The sequence below is a fragment of the Triticum urartu genome, chromosome 2A (genome assembly GCF_056163025.1).
Source record: "Triticum urartu cultivar PI428250 chromosome 2A, HENAU_Tu73, whole genome shotgun sequence".
Lineage (NCBI taxonomy): Eukaryota > Viridiplantae > Streptophyta > Magnoliopsida > Poales > Poaceae > Triticum > Triticum urartu.
Genome location: NC_141874.1, coordinates 705,481,772 through 705,501,556, shown reverse-complemented (window position 1 = coordinate 705,501,556; position 19,785 = coordinate 705,481,772). Strand labels below are relative to the sequence as shown.

The following is a 19,785-nucleotide window of genomic DNA, read 5'->3' as shown; positions in this document are numbered from 1 at the left end:
AAATCTCGTGAGCTCCGTTAGCAAAAGAAAACACAACACCACTTCAAGGTACTGTAATGAACTCGTTCTTTATTTATATTGGTGTTAAACCTACTGTATTCCAACTTCTCTATGGTTTATAAACTATTTTACTAGCCATAGATTCATCAAAATAAGCAAACAACACACGAAAAACAGAATCTGTCAAAAACAGAACAGTCTGTAGTAATATGTAGCTAACGCAAGATCTAAAACCCCAAAAATCTAAAATAAATTTCTGGACGTGAGGAATTTATCTATTAATCATCTGCAAAAAGAATTAACTAAATAGCACTTTCCTAATAAAAATGGTAGCAGTTCTCGTGAGCGCTAAAGTTTCTGTTTTTTACAGCAAGATTAACAAGACTTTCCCCAAGTCTTCCCAACGGTTCTACTTGGCACAAACACTAATTAAACACAAAAACACAACAAAAACAGAGGCTAGATAAATTATTTATTACTAAACAGGAGCAAAAATCAAGGACTAAAAATAAAATTGGGTTGCCTCCCAACAAGCGCTATAGTTTAACGCCCCTAGCTAGGCATAAAAAGCAAGGATAGATCTAGGTATTGCCATATTTGGTAGGCAATCCATAAGTGGATCTCATAATAGATTCATAAGGTAATTTAATTTTCTTTCTAGGAAAGTATTCCATGCGTTTCCTTAACGGAAATTGGAATCTAATATTTCCTTCCTTCATATCAATAATTGCACCAATCGTTCTAAGGAAAGGTCTACCAAGAATAATAGGACATGAAGGATTGCAATCTATGTCAAGAACAATAAAATCTATGGGCACATAGTTCCTATTTGCAACAATAAGAACATCATTAATTCTTCCCATAGGTCTCTTAATAGTGGAACCCGCAAGGTGCAAGTTTAAAGAGCAATCATCAAAATCATGGAAACCTAACAAATCACACAAAGTCTTTGGAATCGTGGAAACACTAGCACCCAAATCACACAAAGCATAGCATTCATGATCTTTAATTTTAATTTTAATAGTTGGTTCCCACTCATCATAAAGTTTTCTAGGGATAGAAACTTCCAACTCAAGTTTTTCTTCATAAGATTGCATCAAAGCATCAATGATATGTTTGGTAAAAGCTTTATTTTGACTATAAGAATGGGGAGAATTTAGCATGGATTGCAAAAAGGAAATACAATCTATCAAAGAGCAGCTATAATAATTAAATTCCTTGAAATCCAAAATAGTAGGTTCATTAACATCTAGAGTTTTGATCTCTTCAATCCCACTTTAATCAAATTTAGCATCAAGATCAAAAAACTCCGAATTTTTGGAACGCCTTCTAGGTAAAGGTGGATCATATTCAGTCCCATCATTCTCAAGATTCATATTGCAAAACAAAGATTTAATAGGGGACACATCAATAACTTTTAGATATTCATCTTTATTATCATGGAAACTAGAAGAACACGCTCTTATAAAGGAATCTTTCTTAGCACGCATCCTAGCGGTTCTTTCTTTGCACTCATTAATGGAAATTCTCATGGCTTTGAGAGACTCATTGATATCATGCTTAGGGGGAATAGATCTAAGTTTTAAAGAATCAACATCAAGAGAAATTCTATCAATGTTCCTAGCCAAATCATCAACTTTAAGCAATTTCTCTTCAAGCAAAGCATTGAAATTCTTTTGTGAATTCATAAATTCCTTAACACTAGTCTCAAATTCAGAGGGCATCTTATTAAAATTTCCATAATAATTGTTGTAGGAATTACCATAATTATTAGAGGAATTACTAGGATAAGGCCTAGAATTAAAGTTTCCTCTATACGCGTTGTTACCAAAATTATTCCTACCAACTAAATTCACATCCATAGATTCATTATTATTCTCAATCAAAGTAGACAAAGGCATATCATTAGGATCAGAAGAAACACTCTTAGTAGCAAATAATTTCATAAGTTCATCCAACTTTCCACTCAAAACATTAATTTCTTCTATCGCACGCACTTTTTTATTAGTAGATCTTTCAGTGTGCCATTGAGAATAATTAACCATAATATTATCTAGGAGTTTAGTAGCTTCTCCTAAAGTGATTTCCATAAAAGTGCCTCCCACGGCCGAATCTAAAAGATTTCTAGAAGCAAAATTCAATCCGGCATAAATTTTTTGTATGATCATCCACAAATTCAAACCATGTGTTGGGCAATTACGTATCATTCATTTCATCCTCTCCCAAGCTTGTGCAACATGTTCATGATCAAGTTGCTTAAAATTCATAATATCGTTTCTAAGAGAGATGATCTTACCGGGAGGAAAATATTTAGAGATAAAAGCATCTTTGCACTAATTCCAAGAATCAATACTATTTTTAGGCAAAGACGAAAACCAAGCTTTAGCACGATCTCTAAGCGAAAAAGGAAATAGCTTCAATTTAACAATATCATTGTCCACATCTTTCTTCTTTTGCATATCACACAAATCAACGAAGCTATTTAGATGTGTAGCGGCATCTTCACTGGGAAGGCTGGAAAACAGATTTTTCATGACAAGATTCAGCAAGGCAACATTAATTTCATAAGATTCAGCATCGGTAAGAGAAGAAATCGGAGTGCTAATAAAATCATTGTTGTTGGTATTGGTAAAGTCACACAATTTAGTGTTATCTTGAGCCATCGTGACAAGCAGGCAATCCAACACACAAGCAAACGAGGAACAGGCAAAAAAGAGGCAAATATAGAAAGAGAGGGAGGATAGAGAGAGAGGGCGAATAAAACGGCAAGGGTGAAGTGGGGGAAAAAAGAGAGGCAAATGGCAAATAATGTAATGCGGGAGATAAGGGTTTGTGATGGGTACTTGGTATGTTGACTTCTGCGTAGACCTCCCCGGCAACGGCGCCAGAAATCCTTCTTGCTACCTCTTGAGCACTGCGTTGGTTTTCCCTTGAAGAGGAAAGGGTGATGCAGCAAAGTAGCGTAAGTATTTCCCTCAGTTTTTGAGAACCAAGGTATCAATCCAATAGGAGGGTACGCGCGAGTCCCTCGCACCTACACAAAACAAATAAATCCTCGCAACCAACGCGATAAGGGGTTGTCAATCCCTACAAGGTCACTTACGAGAGTGAGATCTGATAGATGTGATAAGATAATATTTTTGGTATTTTTATGATAAAGATGCAAAGTAAAATAAAAGGCAATGAAAATAACTAAGTGTTGGAAGATTAATATGATGGAAGATAGACCCGGGGGCCATAGGTTTCACTAGTGGCTTCTCTCAAGAGTATAAGTATTTTACGGTGGGTGAACAAATTACTATTTAGCAATTAACAGAATTGAGCATAGTTATGAGAATATCTAGGTATGATCATGTATATAGGCATCACGTCCGAGACAAGTAGACCAACTCCTGCCTGCATCTACTACTATTACTCCACACATCGACCGCTATCCAGCATGCATCTAGAGTATTAAGTTCATAAGAACAGAGTAACGCTTTAAGCAAGATGACATGATGTAGAGGGATAAATTCATGCAATATGATAAAAACCCCATCTCGTTATCCTCGATGGCAACAATACAATACGTGCCTTGCTGCCCCTACTGTCACTGGGAAAGGACACCGCAAGATTGAACCCAAAGCTAAGCACTTCTCCCATTGCAAGAAATATCAATCTAGTAGGCCAAACCAAACTGATATTTCGAAGAGACTTGGAAAGATAACCAATCATACATAAAAGAATTCAGAAGATCCAAATATTGTTCATAGATAAACTTGATCATAAACCCACAATTCATCGGTCTCAACAAACACACCGCAAAAGAAGATTACATCGAATAGATCTCCATGAGAGAGGGGGAGAACATTGTATTGAGATCCAAAAAGAGAGAAGAAGCCATCTAGCTAATAACTATGGACCCGAAGGTCTGAGGTAAACTACTCACACATCATCGGAGAGGCTATGGTGTTGATGTAGAAGCCCTCCGTGATCGATGCCCCCTCCGGCGGAGCTCCGGAATAGGCCCCAAGATGGGATCTCGTGGATACAGAAAGTTACGGCAGTGGAATTAGGGTTTTGGCTCTGTCTTTGGTCGTTTGGGGGTATGTAGGTATATATAGGAGGAAGGAGTACGTCGGTGGAGCAACAGGGGGCCCACGAGGGTGGAGGGCGCGCCTGGGGGGGGGGGGGTAGGCGCGGCTTCCCTGTTGGTTGCTTGACGTAGGGTCTAAGTCTCCTGGATCATGTTCGTTCCGAAAATCACGTTCCCGAAGGTTTCATTCCGTTTGGACTCCGTTTGATATTCTTTTTCTGCGAAACTCTGAAATAGGCAAAAAAACAGCAATTCTGGGTTGGGCCTCCGGTTAATAGGTTAGTCCCAAAAATAATATAAAAGTGAATAATAAAGCCCCAATAATGTCCAAAACAGAAGATAATATAGCATGGAGCAATCAAAAATTATAGATACGTTGGAGACGTATCACGCGACGACTCTTAGTCATCTGGCCCACAGCGTATCCCTTGAGTCCTTCGAAGCTGCCCTTAAAGAACTCGAAACCATCGTGCGATAGCCCACAGTGGGCGCCAACTGTCGTTGAGTTGTCACAGCAGATGTCCTCGTGAAAGAACTTAGTCGTGGAGCCATCGCTACGGGTTAGCTTAAAGGGGTTAAACCGAAAAAGGGACATGAGAGTTTTATACTAGTTCAGCTCCTTACGATGAAGGTAAAAGCCTACGTCTAGTTGTGATGGAATTGCTGGGGTTTCGATGACCAGGGAGCGAATCCGCTTTTCCTGGCTCTCGAGTTGTTGTCTGTTGTCCCTAAACCGCCGCCGGGTCATCCCTTTATATATATAGGTTGACGCCCGCCGGTTTACAGAGTCCCGAGGCCGGATCATAAACGTGTCCGGCTCGGTCTCTATTCCTTCTAACTTACAATAGAAGTTACATATTCATGCCGGTTTATGTCTACAGGCCTTAACCCGCCTTTGGGCCTTGGACCTTCCTGAAGCGCCACCATCCTTGTCTTCATGGGCCTTTGAATAAAGCAACCATCATGGGGATAATCCAGCCTCTCCTAGCCGGTTTACGCCCGATGGTAATATCCCCAACAGGACGTCTAACTTGATTTTGCAGAGTATGCATGTGATGTGGTATAATCTTCATCATGATAATGAGTTTATGTATGAGATGATTATATGTTAAGTGGCTTATGTGTCACGACATGATGGCTGGAGCCACGAGATCGCCACGTTAATGTAAATATCATAGAGATAGCCTACATGTTACGGGTGACAATGGCAAACACACGCAGAGGACCCTGACGAGGAGAAGGTGTACTTGGCGCGGGACGAGGAACTATAATTTGGTGCCATGGCAGAATTTCTGAAATGGCCGCCACGACAGCGTTTTTCAAACGATTGCCACGCCAATGAAATATTGGCCGTCACGACGCTTCAACTAGAGACAGAAGATGATCATGGAGATTCCTGGCGCCTAGGGCTATACCATATAATACTTTTATAAATTGCCTGAGATGTTTATCCCAGGGCTATATTATATCATTGCTTTTATAATGAACACGAACGCAAAGGCAACATAGGCTATCTCGAATGGAAACACTCCCAAAGTCTGTAGCGTCGCATCGTTCGTGTCGGGCCATAGCGACCACGAGGCTGGCCCATCCACGTCTATTGTGTACCTCACTTTGATCGGCGGCTGACTTCGGCGAAGAGTAGGACATGGGACCCGGAATGGTCCACATCCGGGGAAGAGTAGGACGTGGGACATGGACGTGTCCACAACCTGCGAAGATTTAGAGATTTAGACTAGGATAGCGTTTGCTACCTTAAAACAATGCTATGTCTGCTTTTGTCTAATGAAATATGTTGAACTTTTCATAAATTTGATCCAGTTTTAAATAAAAATCAGCCGTTTTGCATGAATTTTGTCTGTTCGCTCAATTCACGATGTAATGTGCACGGACGTTTTGGGTATGACGTTGGATGGCCGGCTCTCTTATCCGTATTCACGAACACGTTCGAAGACGTCCGTGAATGAATAGTGAGTCCGATTTAGGGCACAACGAGGGATGCCCTAAGGTTACTACTTGCCCACCAGTGCGTTAGAGCGAGCAGCAGCTCGGAAAAAAAATTCCAAACGGACTAAAAAATTGCTGGCCCTAAAAAATGGCCATCCCTATTTAGCGCTTCACGCGCCGGTTGCAGTTCATTATGAATACCGGAGCACGCCTGCCTAAGTTTTGGGCCAGCCTATTTACATTTTTTTTTCTATTTTAAAACACGAAAAAAATGAGTGTGCAAAAGTGTACGCGGCAGGGTTCAAACCGGCGATCTCATTGTTACAACAGAACTGCACTGACAACTGCGATCCTTTCTTGTTTTTATACGTACAGGATAGCAAAAGCCCCCTATGTTTTCTGTGTTTTTTTCCTTTTCCAGTATGTTTTTTTGTTTTCTTAAATGCGCGAATTTTTTCCAATTTGATGATATTTCTTTTTCAAATTTGATGAACTTTTTTCAAATTCTTTGAATATTTTTCTAAAAGAATGTCTTTTTATTTTACTGAACTTTTTTAAATAATGGTGATTTTTTCGAATTTGATGTTTTTTTCAAAATTGATGAAGTTCTTTTCAATTTCGAACTGTTTTTAAAAAATTGATGAACTTTTTTCAGTTTTTATGAAATTTTTCTACAATTGATGATTTTTTAAAAACTTTTGATGAACTTTTTTTTGAATGGAGCAACGTTTTTTTTCATGTTCATGAACTTTTTCTGAAATTGTGAACTTTCACTTTTTAAAAAAGAGAATCATGTATGAGCGACTATAATAGTTCTTAAAGCATTAGTGCTGCATTCAATCACTTGCAACGACATTGCCCTAGTAGTTAGCCAAACACCTGTAGGTAATGTACGGTGTAAGTTTGATTTGTCGTGGGAGCACATTTTATTGGGGTTTTTTCGAGCTTTTATTACCATTATGTGCGGTGCGCCTTCATGAGCCGGCCCATTTGGCCTTGTAGCGAGCGCCGATTGTGTTACGCAGCGCTAACAGCGCTGAATAGGGAGCTCCCTGAAAAAACAGAGTAATAACCAAGAAAAAGACGAAGGCAATAACAAGGCCGGCAAGACAATGATAGAAAAAACCCAGACTAGATGAAGGACTAAAATGGGCTGGGCAACTATTGGATTATGTCATCGGACGGAGTAAGTCTCGTCGACTGAAACGTAGACAGATCTATTGTTTTTCAACAATGGGTGAATTTTACGGACTCAAAATGAATCATTAAATGAATACAAACACAGTGAACATACACACGGCCTCCACATAACTAATAGAATGCACATAACCAACACTAACATACGCATACAAAACACGACGACAAAAGAGTAAAGTTATAGAAGACTAAAGCTATGTCGGAGTGAGAAAAAGAAAAAAAAATCTCAAAGTGATCAAAACAACATCACAAACTACAATAACGAATATATCTACACTAATCATCTCTTGACGCCATGAGGACAACGATGTTGTTTAACAGCAACACCTTCAAGAATGAAACAACGCTCAAGCATTGTGGTCATCGGGTCCAATCATCATAGGTCAGATTCAAAGTTTTCATCCTGAAAAACAAGTCCAAGCATATCCGCGCAACACCTCCAGCAAGGTAACAACGCAAAAACATCGTCATTGTCATGTATAACCCACATGGGTCAGACCTAGAGTTTTCACTCCCGAGCTCAAGACCGGGCACTCAAGAAGCATCACCAAAACAAAGTCAATCATGTGTTGTCGTCACCATTTTTTCACGATCCTAGCAGCTATATAATCGTCACCATCACTGTACAACCATACCCTTTACGTCAAACTGCCGTCTATAAATTGTGCCTCGTTGTCAAAGGCAAACGAGCGAGAGCTGTCAAAACTCACAGAGGAGTCGAATATCATAGCAGCTTCGTCCCGCACCCATGCTCGAAAGAAAGCCGTACCGTACATCACCGCCATGCGACGGTGACAACGGCGGCAAGATGCGCCATGCCGTACATCACCGTCCCACTACACTGCAGCACCTCTTTTTTGGACTGCTTTCACACAAACATATTTTTTAACAAGATGTCAGACCCCACAAAAATTATCACTTTACAACTAGCATGGTGATCGGACGGTGAGGCTGCATGCAAGACATCGTGAGAGGCAGGTGGGGGGCATCGATGGACCAACACACGTTGCGCGCAGGCGCAGTTGACTTGAAGTTTGAACGGGATGGCCAGAGTATGTTAGGTTATCTACGGTTCGGGGATGGGGATTGGACGGGTCAAAATGTCAAATGATGCCAAACCGAGCAACTGGTATACTCTTTCATATTCAACGAACGAAGCGGTGGTCAAGGCCAAGCTTGACATTTTCTGCTCTCCTCCCCTAGAGGTGGAGGAAGTTCAACGAAGTGGAACCATTGAACTGAGCTGAGCCGACCATGCCATTTTTTCCCCTTCCCGGAAGAAACTAGTGTACTCCCCTGGTCAGATCTGTTTGAAGAAACTAGTAGTAGTACACCAGCTCGTGCAGAGTCGATGCCAAACTACGGTCAAACTAGCTAACCAATCGATTGCTATCATCGCGGGCTCGCGGCAAATAGACCTAGTCCATCTCCCAAGCCGAGCCTCAAACTGTTAGCATACGTTCGGACAGAGCGGTCTGGATGAGTTGTGCCACTCAACGCGGTCCTGTGTCGATCGAGCGGTCTGGGCCACGTTTTTTCGGTAAACTGAAACTAAACATGGGGTTTTGCGAGAGTCCGGACAACAAACACGTAGGACTCCGATATTTCTGACACACCCCAAAGGCAGGTGGAGCATGCGCTTTTGTAACTGTACGCCATGTTTCCGTGACAAAATCCACAATCCCTTCTTCCATCCCGCCGCTCTCCATCCAACTCCTGCTCTTTTCTCCCGTTATCTTCTTCCCTTCGGCTGCCACCGCCGCATGGAACTAGAGGAGAGCCTGTCGGAGATGGAGGATGTGGTGGATGTGCTGGAGGATCCGACCATCGCGCTTGCCCGAAAGATCAACTCGGTGACATGGCAAAAGCGTTGCGTCAAAGCGAAAGCCACAAAGGAGGAGACCCTCAAGAAGCGGGCCGCCGGCGGAGGGCACGCAGGCAGGCATGTTGGTCACGGACGAGGTGGAGGCTGTGGGCGCGGTGCGCAGATGGTGTCGCCCACCGTACAGACGCCGTCATGGCCGAAGCATTACAAGACTCCGTACTTCTACGCCGGGAAGCAGCTGGATAGGCAGTCTCCGGCAGGCGCTACCATGCCATTCATCGTCAACGTCAACGTAATGTCGCTGCTCTTCTTTGAGTATTCTTCACGGACGGCGGGCGGGGAGCAAATGGGTGCCTGAATTTTGTTTGCTTGTATGCCTAAAGTGGGGAGTCGACCTATGGCGAAAACCGGCAGATAATGGACATCATTTACAATGAAGGCGAAGGAGGAGGTGCCTATGAGGACGGATGGGTGAAAATTTTTAAATTGCCTTTTACTGATGGACATATACACGATAGCATTGAATGATGTTTTTGGTATCAGAGTATTTTACGGGTCAGCCTCGGATGCCCTTATACTACTACTCTGATAGACGGACTGCTAGGGATTTGTTACATTATCAGGAGTTGAATAATCTGTTGGAGGTTGACGGGGGAACGTGAAGAATCCACGCAGCTCGGTCGCCGCGAATATGCGACGGAGACACTCGAATTCTAATGATATTTTTAATTTCAATAATATCACTTGCTCGCCTTGTCTGATACGTTTTCACAGGTCCATTTGCTGTCACGGACCGGGGGGACTCTGAACGAGTCCTGCGTAGTACGTGGTACAACCAGTAACTGTCTTCCGCCAGCATTCAAGGATTGGAGCGAAGCTAGAAACTGAAAGAGGTTCCGTTGACTAAGGTTTTACTGTCACTCTGTCACCTTACAATTCTACCGAACCCATGTATTGTATCATCTTTTTTGGTTTCTAGTCACATATTGCCACACTTTGCCACAACTCATCTTAAGCAAATTTAATCAAGTTAGATGGGTGTTTGATTCTAGCCACACCTAAAATAATAATTTTTTATTAGCAGTGAATCGCACATGTCGTAAGCATAAAAAGTGTGACAAGATTCTCTTGGGCAAGTCAAAATGTGGCTAACAATTTGAGCAACTCAAGTTAGGCAAATGTGGCAAGTGTGACAAAAATAATGTGGCAATATAAGACAAACATAGTCACAATCCAGACAACCTAGTTTTGCGAGGGATATTGTGACAGTTTCTTTACTCGTAATCAACAGGGGAAGCCTGATGTTTTCCCTCATTTTGTAATTGTGTTTTCAAAATCATGTGAATCAAATAACATGCCTACAAGTATACCTTTTTCTCTTCAGATTTTCTTCTTGAGGTATAGAATTATAAGATGACAGTAAAACCTTATTAGTGATCTTTTCATGAGATCACTGAGTGCTTTCGATGGGAAAAAGAAACAAGCTCCTGTAGCCAGTCCACCGAAAGCACTTTCCACCCTTATTTTTGTTTTCTACCCTCAAGCAAGCAGTCGAGCTTTAGAAAACTCGTCTTTTCTATTTATTTTTAGAAAAAAGGGAGAACCCCGTCCAGTTTCAAGTAACTATATAATGTCTTTCCGACAAGGGAAATGATTCACCCGCAAAAAGAAAAAAGATAAGGGAGATGATTGGGACCAACCGACTGAAAACCACTTTGGCACTGGTCGTCTCCTCCACTTGCCACGTGTCTGCTTCCCTTACCGCAACCTTGTCTCTTCCTTCTCGCCTCTTCTTCCCCGCTGCCATGCACGGCCTTCTCGTGGTGCTCCAGCTGCGATTTGTGGCCCCCGTAGATGGCCATCTTCCCTGACCTATGCCCCATCACCCAGATTCATGGCCTCTGTTGCCGGCCATCTCCCTCACCATGAACACCCGCCCGACCATGCTGCAGGTGTGTCACTTGCTGCCAGACCAAATCCACGAGCCTCATCTTGTCCCTCTCTCCACGTGATTTTTCCTACCAATCGCCTTTTCTTCTTCTAAAGAAGCCAAAGATGCCTTTTGCAACAAGTGTCTCTGTTTCAATGGCAATTATGCCATCGAGCAGGCTAGATGAGGTTTTCTGCAGCAAGATATCTGTTGCAAAAATTTGTACAACATAATTTCCGTTGCAAAGGGTTCTGTAGCATTAACTCTGTTGCAACCGTGAAGGGGGCCGTTTGGTCGCTCCACGGCATCACATCTGATAGCTCGCGACCCGACTGATCTTTTCATAGCACGCCTCTTCATACCTCTCATGTACTAGTGGGAGAGGTAAAACAGAATAGTACACGCATATCATCCCACTTAGGTGCTAGGCCAACCTCTCGCAGGGGGCTAACCAAGACCGGGGCAACGGTTGTTCCCACTACCATTTGAATTTTCTTGTGCCATGCATCCTAGATCCTACCCCTTTCCCTACTTAACTCCAGTTAGCAAATCTCACACTAGTACACTATATAAACCCGGCTCGCTCCACTTTCCTCCTCAGCTCCACTCCGCGAGCGTTATCAACCTGAAACCCCCACAATCGAATAACCCAACAAAACAAAAAAGCAAAAAAAAGCCAGAGCTTCCAGCAGTTTGAGTAACCGTCAATGGTGGGCTTGGCCAAGATCGCCATGGGATGGCTCAAAGAGCCACTGAGCTGGCTTTTCATTGCCTCCGTGGTCTTCGTGGTGCTGCAGCGGCAGCGGCGGCGTGGCAAGGCCAAGGCGCCGCCGCTGCCTCCGGGGCCGTACCCGCTGCCGATCGTCGGCAACATGTTCATAATGGACCAGCTGACCCACCGGGGCCTCGCGGCTCTGGCAAAGCGGTACGGCGGCATTCTCCACCTCCGCCTCGGCCAGGTCCACGCCGTCGTCCTGTCGACGCCGGAGTATGCCCGGGAGGTGCTGCAGGCGCAGGACGTCGCCTTCTCGAACCGGCCAGCCACGGTCGCCGCCATCTACCTCACCTACGACCGCGCCGACATGGCGTTCGCGCACTACGGGCCCTTCTGGCGCCAGATGCGCAAGCTGTGCGTGATGAAGCTCTTCAGCAGGCGCCGCGCGGGGACCTGGCTCGCCGTGCGCGACGAGTCCGCGGCGCTGGTCCGGGCCGTGGCACGGCGGAGCGGCGAGTGCGTGAACCTCGGCGAGCTCATCTTCAACCTCACCAAGAACGTCACCTTCCGCGCCGCGTTCGGCGCCGACGCCGCCGGCGACGCCGGGAAGCGGGACGAGTTCATCGCCATCATGCAGGAGTTCTCCCAGCTCTTCGGCGGGTCCAGCATCGGCGACTTCATCCCGTGGCTCGGCTGGGCGGACCAGGGCCTCAACGTGCGCGCCCGCGCCGCGCGCGCCGCCCTGGACGAGTTCATCGACAGGATCATCGACGAGCACATGAGGAGAGGCAAGAACCCCGACGACGTGGACGCCGACATGGTGGACGACATGCTCGCGTTCCTCCCTGAGGCGAAGCCGAAGAAGACCGCTGGCGACGACCTGCAGAACTCGCTCCGCCTCACTCGTGAAAATATCAAGGCCATGATCATGGTAAGGGCACCGAAAACTCCATTCTTAGTTTTCATATTATTATAAATATTTTGGTCTAAGTCAACTCTTTAATTACTCGTAAAATCTTGGTGAGTGAGCATCGCCTTCAACTCTTTAATTATACTCGTAAAATATTGCTGTCAGGCTCTAGTGGTCCCCATTCGTTCTTGTCGAAGATGCACATATAGTTCCCGCAAAAAAAAAGAAGATGCACATATAGGATATATATAGCTATGAGTATTTTCAGAAAAAAAATCCAGCTTATCCGTTTATTATTCCGGTTTTGTCTTTTTGTCTTTTTTCTGAAATTTTCATTGATATTTTCATTACTTTTGTTTTCCATGTTTCATTTTACAAAAAGATAACAATGTTTCTATAAACACACAACATTTTATAAAAATACTTTAATACTTTTCCAAAAAATCATTAACATTAAAAATAATAAACTGAGCACATTTTATTTTATAAATATTTGAACACATTTTAAATTTACATGGAACTTTTTGAAACTGCATGAATATTTTAAAACATCAAATTGTTTTTAAATTTACAGGTACGGTGTTTAAATGCTTCAATATTTTTAAAATTGTGTGAATATTTGAAAGAAGTATGCGAACCCATTTATAGGATACAAAACACTTTTCAAAATCACACAAGTAATTTATAAAATATCTAAAAAAATCCTTTTTAAAACCAATTTCAAGTCCAATCTTCCTACACTGTGAGTATGACATCATGTGTGATCTCATTGTGTACACCGTGAGTATGTCATATGAGAACGATCTGCTTTTGCTTTTGTGTGTGTGCGGACACACACGCGTAATAAAAATCTAATATAACGTGGTTGCGTGTTTTATATGTGTATGCTCGGCAGGACGTGATGTTTGGTGGGACAGAGACGGTGGCATCGGGGATCGAGTGGGCAATGACGGAGATGATGCACAGCCCCGACGACATTTGTCGGCTGCAGCAGGAGCTCGCCGACGTGGTGGGTCTCGACCGGAACGTGGACGAGTCAGACCTCGACAAGCTCCCCTTCCTCAAGTGTGTAATCAAGGAGACACTCCGGCTACACCCGCCCATCCCGATTCTCCACCACGAGAACGTCAAGGACTGTGTCGTCGGTGGCTATTCAGTGCCCCGGGGATCCAGTGTCATGATCAACGTATTCGCCATTGGCCGCGACGCCAAGGTGTGGAAGGACGCCAACATGTTCCGACCGTCGAGGTTTATGGCGGGGGAAGGGGAGGCCGCAAGGGTTGACTTCAAGGGCAACTGCTTTGAGTTCCTGCCATTCGGGTCCGGTCGCCGCTCGTGCCCCGGGATGGCGCTTGGCATCTACTCACTGGAATTTGCTGTCGCGCAGCTCGCCCACGGGTTCAGCTGGGCGCTGCCCGACGGCATGAAGCCATCGGAGCTCGACATGACTGACATCTTCGGTCTCACCGCGCCACGCTTCACTAGGCTGTGTGCAGTGCCCACACCCCGGCTTACTTACCCTTTGGTCTCTGATGTCGATGCCACGCCCAAGGCGTGACGTCACATCATATGCGCACATAAAAGTATGTAGCACAATAAAGATGTTTCACTCGATTCAGGGTAACACTATATCAGATTATTAGACAACGGGTCCATGGATCCAAAATCGAGTCAAACTTTGTAAACATTGACCAGGTTCATAGATACTTTTAGATTCACCATGGAACATATCGTGCATTTGTGCGGGCGCTTGCTACAGCCAAGCATGCATTTTACTTTATTCTTAAAGAAAACGAACTGTTAATTATTGCAAGAGTCATCCATAAATTTTTTTATTGCAAGAGTCCATTGCTCCAAAGAAACATTCTTAATATACTAAATCTAGCCTGGTTTGATTTATCTGGATTTTTTGACTTTTTCCTTTCAGTAAAATCAGGCCAATAGGATAGTGACACGTTAATTTGTGGGGGAGCTGGCGGGGTGCGCTTCTGCGTGCATTTGACGATTTTGCTGTGGATAGACGGTCAAAGTTTGGCTGTTGACTATAGATTGCAATCTGACTGATTTGTTACGTTTGTATAGTCGGTGGCCGCTGAAATCGCTAGCCCTACGCGCTTCGAGAGAGACCTCGTCGACATCAAGGCCACCACGGCACCGCCGAACAAGACTGTAAATAGACTCTCCTTTGCTCTGCCTCACCTTCCTCCCCGCTCCACAGCCGAGCTCCGTTCCCTTCATCCAGCGCCTCCCCTTTCCCCCCGTCTCCTCTCCGCCCGCGTCCCGCCCGAAACCCACGCGCAATCATCTTCCACATCCGTGTGCTCCGCTGCGGTGCTGCCGACGGTAGTCTGCGCCGTGGCTATACTCCCCACGCGTCGCCTGCCCCGACGGCCCGAGGGTCCTCACGTGTCACGCCGCCTCGGCTGGAGTGTGCCAAGGTGAGGAGCTGCCATGACCGTAGACCCCCCAACCTCCTCTGCTCCTTCTAACCTCTTCTACCACTCCCCTGGCATGCTGCTCTCACGACAGAGATGATGGTCAACCTTTGGTTGCACGGCGTGGTGGCCCGCCATAGGACTCGACGGTACTGTCGCCGGCGCTCTGCACCTTCCGCCGGTGTCTCCTGTACGTGCCTACATCACTCCCTGTCCCTTTTCCCCGCTACAGCCGGTGGACCTCCACATGTCGGACGAGAACGAGGGCACTGACGACCATGGTCAGTCCCATGACACCATGCCTCTCCCACCTCTTTCGGTGGCTTTCTGCTGCCCCTGCACTGGGAGCTCAACGTGGAGGGACTCGCCATGGATCGAGCATCGTTCTGGAGTCTGGACGCGGCTGCCCACTGCCGTGCAAGTTGACTGTTCCAACGCCCACCAAGTGTCTGACGTAATGTTTGGACGGCTGTGGGTAAAAGAAAATCAGTTCTATCCAGAAACTATGTTGCATACTCCTAATTTTGTGTTCTTCCAAGAGATTTGACTTCACCATTAATAGAGCGAACGGACTTTCCTCAACAATGCACCATATATTGTTTCCACATTCATTTTTCTCTTTATTAACTTAGTTATTCTCTTATTACCATGTTTATGATTTCCGCTGCAAAGTTTGATGACATGTTTCCTCTTATAGTGCTGATGATAAACCATCAAAGCTTATATGCGTGTTCCATCCCAAGCACAATTCTTTTTCTTTACATGTTCCTTTTGTGATATGTCTGCTTATGCAATGAGGCTCAGCTTGCTACTGGTGGATTGCAGCTTGGAAATATGTTGAAAGAGAGCTTTACTGTCAGGAAGCCCTCCATAGGAAATAGGATGCAGTGTAAAATGGACTGTGCCTTAACCCTTGTTTGGCATGAACTTCATGGATGAGGCAATTGAGCTCTACACAACAAGCATATTTAATACATCAAGGTTGTTAGGCACAATTGTTCATGTAGAACCATCTGCTAAACTTACTATGACTTCCTTTCTAGGGTGCTCCATGGAATCTTCGAACAGATCAATGGATAAAGAAAAAAAGAGAAGTCAACACAGGGCTCTGTGAGGCCTGCTGCTTCCGGTCGTCCCCCCCAAGAGTGTTGGGAGAAGCGGCTGCTACAGAACGCATCGCACGCTATATGCTCATGGGTCTTCAGGTCAGCTCCCTCTCGAGTCATGCGTGCATCTTCTTCTGAGGCAAATTTAGCATGCATTTCAGTTAATTGTTCCATTAATGTGTTTGCAGGTCAGGGATGGGAGGCTCTTCTACAAGCTCATGATCGACATCGAGGAGCTGCATATCCTTATTTATAGAGATAATTATAAGTTTACGAGAAATTTAGTGTGCTCTACATCTAATTTCAGAGGAAGTACATGCACTGTAGCAGCATGCAAGTGGGTTCATGCCATTGTACATAGCAAGTTCCAGCTGCTGTATATCCTTACTTTCAGAGACAATTTGTAGTTTCTGAGAAATATATATTTCATAGCACGAGCACGTGACTATGAGAGATTATTAGAACAGTAGTTCTACCTACTATCACATGTATTTTTCCGTTGATTGTACAAGTTTACATGTACATCTCTGAATAAAGAAGAACCTTATTACTGAAGTTATAGAAACTGAAGTGGTGTTGCTCTATATATACAGGCTATTATTTGCATGCTTTTTCTGAATAAGTGCAGTTTAAAATGTGTTGAAATCTAAGAGCAGACAGTTGCATGTTCGACTTCCGTTGTGCAGTACCATTTCTTGCAAAATACTTTCAATTAGAATAGTTGTCGTGCAATATTTGCCTAGCTCTAATACCAACCATTCCTCACAAAATACATACATCTTTTTTAGTGTCTGAATTTTATTATCTGTTGGTGATCAGTTTTTCCTACTGCAGTTCTTGGATGTGCTATCCTTCCTTCTCACTCTCAGGTTGTAGCAGTAAATGGATGGCAAGCATCACGAAGCAGCTCAGCTCCATCGCCTCCAGTGGCAGCAAGGTCTGTATGCTCAGCCCAACCCTGATGCTCCCTGTGCATTTTATTTATACACCAAAATATACTGAATGGAGGACAAGTTCTACTTTTTGTTAATGGAGCTAGCTTGATTGATTTTTTTTTCAGCATTAGCTTGATTGATTTAATCCCCGTGGATGTGCTACTTTTTGTTCATGCCAACGTGTATTTGTGTTAATGTCTACAAGGGAGCAAGTGTACTAGAAGGATGGTTGGACGGAGAGTAATCTGCTACAATGTTTTACATCTTTTATGGTTATTTCTTGAATCTGTGATATAATATATAATGCGTTCTGTAGAAATCAAAATGATGTTCATTGCAGCTTCTCTCTTGCTATGTTTCTTCCATTCATTTATGCTTTGAGAAAACTCCATACTTGAAAAATGTCTCTTCATAGCTTCTTCGAAATTCTTTCTGTACTTCTCAGTCTTGGGTGCATGCAGTTTCTTCATGTCACATCTGAAATTTGGGTCCGTGTATGTACATTCTAATTAGTAGAGCCTTCCCAGTTTATGATACTAAATGAGGTACTTCTATATATAGGTTTGCACCATGACATTTTTTCCTGTGATTAATTGATCTTCATACCAAGAAAATCCTGTTCAAGGGATATCGTGCACTCTGATTTTCAGTGCTTTTTATGAGAAGAGGGTTGTCAAGTAATTAATTTTATCTTTGATATGAACAACAATAATACTTTAGGGTTGATCAATGATCAACACCTGTGTAATATGTAGCATAAGTTGTGGCTCATGGTAGTACAACAGTACCTGAGATGGAAAGCCAATCATTAAGATTTTTTTCGAAGACAATCACTTAAGTATTTTGAACATATTTTTCCTGCCATCTTTTTTTGAAATTGGTTGCTTGATTAGAAATACACACTGTTAGTATATACTAGGATAAAGTGCTGAGGCGTTGCCTATGAAGATCATGTATAACGGCGGCACGCGGCACCGCGCGGGATGGCTTCACCATTCAATAGAACTTTTTTGTGAAAATTCAACAAAGTTATCAAATAAAAGAGGAGAAAAGAAAACCCTTGCGGAAAGGTTGATGAGAAGATTTACCAACAGGAAATATCTTCCAGCCAAACGGAAAAATATGACAGAGACGTGATGATTCTTTTCATTCAATAAATATTTTCTTTATGAAAGATTTACCAATATGATTCTTGTATATACACCATAACATAAATAGTAAAGTGAACAAGCAAAAACAGAACAGTTAATAGGATAATTAATGTATAAAGTTTAGTAACACCGTATACAGAATTTCTCACATAATGTATCAATAGGCGCGGCGTGACGCCGCGCGGGCATAGCTAGTTACTGCTAGAGCTGCACAGTTTCAATGCGGCGATTTTGGACCAAGCAATTGAGCCATTGGGTTCAGCCGGTTGTGTTATGAAAAAAGCAAGGATGCCAAGCAAAGTGGTAACTGAATTCAGCCGGCCGTGATTTGCAAACAAGCACGCAAAATGTGCCTTGTCAAGTTAGATATTTGCAGATGTTGAATTCAGCAAAATTATTCCGCACGGAAAACCAAGCCCTTATCTACAAGTTCCGCAGGAAATTTATCTGTCTGGAACCATCACATTTGCATCCGTCTTGCCAGTAATGTGGCCTACACGTTTGCGCGCAAACTGTTGATAGCACTCACCATATCCCTCTCTGAAGTGAACTAACTACTACGACTACATACAAAAAGAAGTTCCCAGCAAAGAGTCTTCAGCCTTGGTCTCCAACGTCTTGCAACCTCTGCCCTATGATGTAGCGGTCGTCCCTGATAGAATCGTGCATTTCGACGCCCAACACCTTGCCAAGACAGCAGAGTGCCCACAAGCCGAGGCGGACCGACCACACGTAACGGTAGACTGTCAAGTTCACGTCCGCGGAGAAGCCCAATCTTGGGAAGACGACCTTGGCGAGCACATAAGGAACACCTAGGGCAGCGACCAGCTTCACGGCGACGGGCACGCACACATCTTGAAAGAACCACCACATCAGTCTGAGCTCCACGCATAAATCTTCCTTTGCCCGGTTGAGTTTCGCTTCCAACCTTTCGTCGACGAAGGACTTGATCCAGATGCGTTTGGAGAACCGTCCTAGGAGAAAAGTGCAGAAAAAGTTTAGAACTGGGAAATCATCAACAGGCCCGGCGAAGGGTGATATCAGTGATAGATCAACCAGCAAACCCATCAAGAGAGGAATGATGACCATCTGGCAGCAGAGGCAATCAAGTTATTCAGCTGTAGCATACACCAGAAAAATGAATGAAACCACCTAGATTAAATTCCTGACCCATATGAAGAAAACCAGATGCCTCTTCAAAGCTACTCCCTCCGTTCGGAATTACTTGTCTTGAATATGGATGTATCTAGAGCTAAAATACATCTAGATACATCCATTTCTGCGACAAGTAATTCCGAACGGAGGGAGTACAAGGCATGTTTCTCCAGAAGTCATACAGGCAGATAAGTCTCTACAGGCGGCAACAATAGTTGATATGACGCACAGTCCGACAGTAATAGCAAACAGATCTGCAACAAAATATTTGCTCATGTAAGCCCAAACAAGATAGAACATTAACTTCCATCAAAGGAAGTTCAGTGATACTCTCTGAACATTCATTTACCATTGGACTTCAATCTGCCTGCTACCGGCAGCCGAGGGATGGCAAACAGCAATGG

General features: G+C 43.9%; 2 protein-coding genes across 4 annotated transcripts; one reads left to right on the top strand and one right to left on the bottom strand.

Moving 5' to 3' along the window:
- The first annotated feature begins 11,554 nt into the window (after positions 1-11,554).
- On the top strand, positions 11,555-16,724 carry LOC125539898 (cytochrome P450 84A1). Of its 3 annotated transcripts, none has more exons than XM_048703435.2 (5): positions 11,555-12,620; positions 13,495-15,037; positions 15,129-15,509; positions 16,078-16,239; positions 16,329-16,724. In XM_048703435.2, exons 1-2 carry the CDS (start codon positions 11,682-11,684, stop codon positions 14,155-14,157), a joined length of 1,602 nt encoding a protein of 533 aa, XP_048559392.2. In that variant the 5' UTR covers positions 11,555-11,681; the 3' UTR covers positions 14,158-15,037; positions 15,129-15,509; positions 16,078-16,239; positions 16,329-16,724. The 3 variants fall into 3 exon arrangements, with proteins under 3 accessions (XP_048559392.2, XP_048559393.2, XP_048559391.2); XM_048703436.2 differs by having other exon boundaries at positions 15,860-16,239; XM_048703434.2 differs by having other exon boundaries at positions 15,129-16,239.
- A 1,548-nt stretch (positions 16,725-18,272) lies between these two features.
- On the bottom strand, positions 18,273-19,785 carry LOC125538031 (putative E3 ubiquitin ligase SUD1; the record flags this gene model as incomplete). The annotated part of the gene is made up of 4 exons (XM_048701340.2): positions 18,273-19,315; positions 19,397-19,435; positions 19,538-19,635; positions 19,731-19,785. Coding segments are annotated over 4 exons (684 nt in total), but the record flags the coding sequence as incomplete, so codon positions are not given.

Coding starts and splice junctions, on each gene's coding strand:
- LOC125539898 (XM_048703435.2), top strand. CDS start 11,682: ATGGTGGGCTTGGCCAAGATCGCCATGGGATGGCTCAAAGAGCCACTG. Junction 12,621..13,494: donor ATATCAAGGCCATGATCATG/GTAAGGGCACCG, acceptor TATGCTCGGCAG/GACGTGATGTTTGGTGGGAC.